Source organism: Quercus lobata, chromosome 11 (genome assembly GCF_001633185.2).
Source record: "Quercus lobata isolate SW786 chromosome 11, ValleyOak3.0 Primary Assembly, whole genome shotgun sequence".
NCBI lineage: Eukaryota > Viridiplantae > Streptophyta > Magnoliopsida > Fagales > Fagaceae > Quercus > Quercus lobata.
The window spans coordinates 43,984,613-43,990,475 of record NC_044914.1 but is presented as its reverse complement, the minus strand read 5'-3'; the positions used below and the strand labels follow the sequence as shown (position 1 = coordinate 43,990,475).

The following is a 5,863-nucleotide window of genomic DNA, read 5'->3' as shown; positions in this document are numbered from 1 at the left end:
AAATTCAGTCACGCATTAGTATTAGTCAAAATTACACCATAAACTTTCAACTTTGTTTAATACAAACTTCATTGTTTTGGGGTCCTTAATGGATTAATTTTGATGAATATTAACAAAATGGATGAATTGTATATTAACTAAAAAGTTAGTTAGTATTTGTAATTGGACAAAACTTAAGTACAATACTTTAAGTGTTCTTCCTTAGGTTCTTCTCTTAAGATTCAGCCATGTGACTAATTAACTAAAAAATACACTTTCATCCCATGAAAAAAAATTCATGTGACAGAATCATAAGATGGAAATCTAAGAACATCATCTAAGTACTCTACTAAGTCTTGTCATTTGTAATTTACCTTAAAAATTATCAAGTCTAAACTTCTTTCCCAAGCAAATATTAGATTATTTCAACCACCTGAAATATACAAAATCCAATCCTCTTGTCAACAAACTATTGACCTACCCCATGAAAAGTCAAAAGTTCTTAACTTTGACTCTGACCATAAATGCTTATTCCACATAATTCACAGACACGTTCACAACTCTGCAGCTATAGAAGTATACAATACGTACCCTATCACAACTCATTTCCTTTTTGTCAAATAAAAGCTAAGGCGGTTGGTCTTGTCACAACTGAAAGCTCTATTTTTTTTTAAGCTTCACTTGATTGCATGCCTTGTGTTCGATAAAAGGTATGTTTGATTCTGTGACTTTTCTCAATGAATTTTGTGGATGAAATCTTGGTTTTTATTAAAAGTTCTAACTTTTAAAGGCATTAGCTAATAAATATGCAATTGGGTATTTTCAGTTTTCACATTTAGAAGTTAGAGAGAATGTTATTTGGGACTTCATTCAGAGCTAATAAACATGCATTTGTGAGTTGAAATTTGGCTTGGATATCCTACAGATTGTATAATTTTCACAATGATTATGTGATCAAAATTGAAACCTGATCAGTTTTATTATACCGCTGTTTGTATGGAAATTATGTTTCTGTTTTGGGTTTGCTTTCCTAAGTTTCTTTATGAGATGTGAGAGGAATAGCATGTGGGGTTTGTTTGAATATAAGTAAAGAAAGAAAATTTAGCTATTTTATTTGAAATAAGAGGAATTGGGGTTTGGTGGTATGGTGTTGGTGGATATGAAAAGGGTGGTGAGTGGTGATATATGGGTAGACAATGCTGTTTTTGGCGGTGGAGTTAATGGAGATAATGGCAGTCTACAGGTGTTTGTGGTGATGGTGAGATTGACAGCATGGTATTAATTGACTCTCACATAAAGTTCTTGTTTCGGCAATTCAAAAGTGGGAGAATGTTTATGACAATCTCTATCTTCGTGTTAGATAACTAAATTCTTATATGCCTATTTGAGAAGATGGGTTTAAATGGGCAAATGTATACTTGTATACCAGATATTTTTATGACATTATCCAAACCCCGCTGAAACAGGCTCATTTGCCACCCATTTCAACAGTCATGGCTGAAGGTGATCATTGGGGTGGGGATGGTTCTATTTGTTGTGTTGGGTGGTGGTGATGTTGTTTTGTGGTGCTTGTTTTTTGTTGGGGTGGTATTATTGTTTCATTGGATGTCCAATGGTGACGGTTGTGGTGGAAACTATTGATTGGTGGGATTAGTGCCATTAGTTGTGGGTGTGTTGGGGTTAAGAATATTAATGGGTGTGATGTTTGTGGATTGAGGGAAACAGTCTAAAATATGAACTCAGAATTTCTTTCGCTTCAATTAAGCTAGCTCCTACTCCTTCCTCCTCCTCCTTCTCCTCTGTTGTTGTTGGTCATTCGTTTGTAGTGGTCATTGTATAGTGAGAAAGCTCATCCCTGCCTTTAGACTAGAAATCCCTCTTTTACATCCCCTAGACAAATTAATAGGAAGAAAATAATTGGTCGTTATTTTTCATTAAGATATCAAACATTTTTTGTTGGCTCTCTTGTTTTATATAAATTAAACCCGGAAACATGAAAATTATCAATATCAATGCCTTTTAAGTGGTCTTTGTAATAATAGCAGTGAAAGTAAGATATCTTGCTTTTGTAATTTCCAACAATGTGAAATTTTCTCACTATGTTACCAAATGATTTTTAAAGGGCTATCTTGCTTTTCAAATGTCTGTATTTCATAATTACCTTGACTTAGCTTGTTCTGTAGTGTGCTGAGGGTTGATTAGGTGCTGTGTATCTGAACTCAGCTTGACATCTAAACCATCATATTATTGTATCAACACCCCCCCCCCCCCACAACATAAAAAAAAAAAAAAAAAAAAGAAAGAAAAACATTCTCTGTGACAAGTTCAAATAAGTTGTGTTTATTTTATACTTGGATCCTACGCAAATAGGAGGACACCATGTTTGCATGGCAGTTTTGTGTTCTCAACTATTTTATTTTTAATGCACAGCATGTTATTTGGATTATTCTGTTAATTCTGGAATAATATATTGCTAATTGGTTTGTAAAGATTCTAAATGAAAAGAATAAAAACAAATTGAGTGTATTGACCTGACTATGATGTACTTCAAAGTGATAGGTGGTTATTAAGCAAAGCTGCTAGTTTCATCTCATCAAAGTTGTTTGATTAGATTTGTGTTAATATGGAGTAACTTATTATCAGCTAACTGAGGATGGAAGCACAGAAAAGTCAACCTGAAAAGCAGCCATCGCCTGCTGCTGCAGTCATCCCTTCATGTCACACAAAGAAGAATGATGATGCCGCTTTCTTGGAAGATTTGAAGGACCACATTGATGAGTTCATCCATGCATCTATGGATGAACACAAAAATTGCTTCCAGAAGACCCTGAAGAAGGTTGAATCTCTCTTTCAACTTGATGCTACATATTCCATTCCCCAAACTTGTTTCTTCATTGCTTTTCCTGTTTGTACTTGTACTAATTGTTTAGTTCATATACAATTTCAGATGTTTGGAATGTCAAAGATTGTTGCAGAAAGGAGTTCTGAAACTAAGGAGGTTGAAAGCTCTCTGCCCCTCCAAACAACAGTGTCGGACTAGAATGCCTCCCCTCCCTTGCTGACAACATGATATTTTAGGACCATGATTTTCTGCAAGGATAATAATATCATAAAAACAAAGTTTACTACAAAATTGGTTGTAATCTAAAGCTACAACCTTACTTAATATCATTAACATTACTATATATTTCGAAAACCTAACCATTGGATTGCATCTTCTTTATACTCTTAATACACATGTCAAATTTTGTGTTAATCGGATATTATTTACTATATGACCTATAAGATTATATTTTATGCATAATTTTAAACTGCAAAAACTTGAAATTTAAACAATTTATTGATGACATAACTATTGATCTTTAATTTTATAGAAATTTTGCAAATATGAAGGTTATAAGAAGAAAATTTAATCCAATAGATGATTTATCAAAATTCACTTCTAATAAAAAGACATTGAATAAAAGTGTAGCTAAACTTGTTAGAAGTTTACGTTGATAGTCTGATATTCTTACTTAGATGGTATATATGAGTACATATGACTGTCTCAAATTAGATTTCAGATTAAGAAAATTCCATTGTTCATTTGGCTTCTTTCATGCATGCTTTGCAATTTTGCTGCTATGGTCCCTTTTCAGTAATAAGCTAATAGCGTTTGAATCTTATGGGAGATAAGTTTCTGGTTGAGGTAATTTATCGCTATGGTCAATTTCATTGCCCAATCTTTTGGAATTCAGATTACTTGCTGGGTCTTGCATTGCCTAACATTAGTTGTATATAATAGTTATTCCTAGATATATCTGATAAAGATTAATTAAGCATTCGGGTATTAGTAGTAGTAATAGGATTATTGAAAGCTTTTTTTTTTTTTTTTTTTCATACATCCAATATATGCGGATTTATTTGTATAATGTGTGGGCTCTATTGTAGTATCTCATGCATCATATATATGCATATTTCTTTTTATAAAATGTGATATCCACAAGGAAAATAAATATATCAGATACATGAGATAATTATTGATTAGAACGAGGAAACCACTTAATTATAACTCTAGAGGTAATATTTAGATAACTTGATTTTTTATCTCTTACATTTGGGGTTTGTTGGACTTTGATTTTGTAAATTTAAAAAAGGGAACAAATTTGTTCCCTTTTTTTTTTTTGTCCATTTATTGTTTACATGCCTATCAGCATGTTGTTGATGGCTTGATGCAACCTTTTTAGCTAATGTCGGTGTTGCTAAATTACAAATTACAAACTTAACATATGGCTTAGTTCAATTTTGGTTCTTTAAATTTTAAATATTGGATTGGTTTGAATTTCGTCTTTTAAACATGGGATCGTTTCATTTTGGTCCCTTAAATATAAGGTGCTCAACATTTTATTAGTGTTAGATAATTAAGCAACATATTAATGAAAAATAAACAAAAGGACTATATTGTTACATTTTAAAATTTAAGAGACTAAAATCATTCAAGATCTAAGGAATCAAAAATATAATTTATATGATTCTCAAAAAAAAAATTATATTAAATTCCATAAATCAAAAATATAATTTATATGATTATCAAAAAATATATATAATTTATATTAAATTTCATATTCGTTATGGCTTGGTTTACATATCTTTGATATTAAGTCTTCTTTTTCCTTTGTACTACATTCTCACTTCAAGGTAAAATTGCCATGAAGCTTGACGCAATTGAAAGGGCCTTGGTTAGATAAATATTTCAATGGGCTTAAATCAACTCTTTTTGGGTTGATTATGATTAGCCCAAGTTGAATCTGAGTTACAAAAATAGGATTGTGGTTGTTAGTTCCACTTATGGTGTGTTAGTTCCACTTATGATTGTGGTTGTGATTTAAGAGACTAAAACCATTCAAGATCTAAGGAATCAAAAATATAATTTATATGATTCTTAAAAAAAAAATATATATATATATATATATATAAAATTTATATTAAATTCCATAAATCAAAAATATAATTTATATGATTCTCAGAAAAGATATATAATTTATATTAAATTCCATATTCGTTATGGCTTAGTTTACGTATCTTTGATATTAAGTCTTCTTTTTCCTTTGTACTACATTCTCACTTCAAGGCAAAAGTGCTATGAAGCTTGATGCAATTGAAAGGGCCTTGGTTAGATAAATAGTTCAATGGGCTTAAGTCAACTCTTTTTGGGTTGATTCTGATTAGCCCAAGTTAAATCTGAGTTATAAAAATAGGATTGTGGTTGTTAGTTCCATTTATGGTGTACTAGAAAGTTTGAAAAGACAGGAAATGGGAGGGGAATTGTATGTTTGTATTCCCTTCCTTTTGCTTCATTTATAAAATAAAAAATAAAATAAAATTTTAAGTTGGAGATGGAATATAGACATTCATCTGTTTTGTTTGGATATTTTAGAAATTAAAATAGGAAGGAGAATTTTATTTAAAGATACTGACATTAAATTAACATCATAAGGACAAAATTAACAATTTTAAAAAATTCTAATATTAGTGGAACCAATCCTTTTCCAAATTCCTTAATTTGGAGGAACTAAAACTGAGGGGATTTGGAAGGGATAGAGGGTTTAGAGGGGTATCTTACCCCTCCAAATCCCCCCAAACTATTTCCTCCCTTAATTTTTTTTTTTTAATTAAACACAATGTTAAGATGTCTATTAGGTTTAGAATCTTCCCAAGTAAACTCAAAAGTACATGACATTTCAATTTCCAAGTACAAACTAATTTTATCAATCTATCACATTTGAAATCTTTGATCGATTTTTCAGACTATTTGTCCTTTTCTTCAGGATTAGGTAAAGATGTAAGGATTGAATCCTAGATCTTGACCATCAAATAAAAAAATAATCTTATGCGACAGTTTTAT

General features: G+C 31.0%; 1 protein-coding gene across 3 annotated transcripts; it reads left to right on the top strand.

Moving 5' to 3' along the window:
- Window positions 1-500: 500 nt before the first annotated feature.
- Window positions 501-3,211, top strand: LOC115968774. Of its 3 annotated transcripts, XM_031088273.1 has the most exons (4): window positions 501-689; window positions 806-872; window positions 2,623-2,815; window positions 2,927-3,211. In XM_031088273.1, the coding sequence occupies exons 3-4, from the start codon at window positions 2,633-2,635 to the stop codon at window positions 3,017-3,019; spliced, it is 276 nt and encodes a 91-aa protein (XP_030944133.1). In that variant the 5' UTR covers window positions 501-689; window positions 806-872; window positions 2,623-2,632; the 3' UTR covers window positions 3,020-3,211. The 3 variants fall into 3 exon arrangements, with proteins under 3 accessions (XP_030944133.1, XP_030944131.1, XP_030944132.1); XM_031088271.1 differs by lacking the exon at window positions 806-872 and having other exon boundaries at window positions 502-689; XM_031088272.1 differs by lacking the exon at window positions 806-872 and having other exon boundaries at window positions 502-689; window positions 2,533-2,815.
- The last annotated feature ends 2,652 nt before the right edge of the window (window positions 3,212-5,863 follow it).

Excerpts from the sequence above, each read along its gene's own strand:
- LOC115968774 (XM_031088273.1), top strand. The coding sequence starts at position 2,633 with ATGGAAGCACAGAAAAGTCAACCTGAAAAGCAGCCATCGCCTGCTGCT. Across the intron at positions 2,816-2,926 it reads TCCAGAAGACCCTGAAGAAG|ATGTTTGGAATGTCAAAGAT; the intron begins GTTGAATCTCTC and ends ATACAATTTCAG.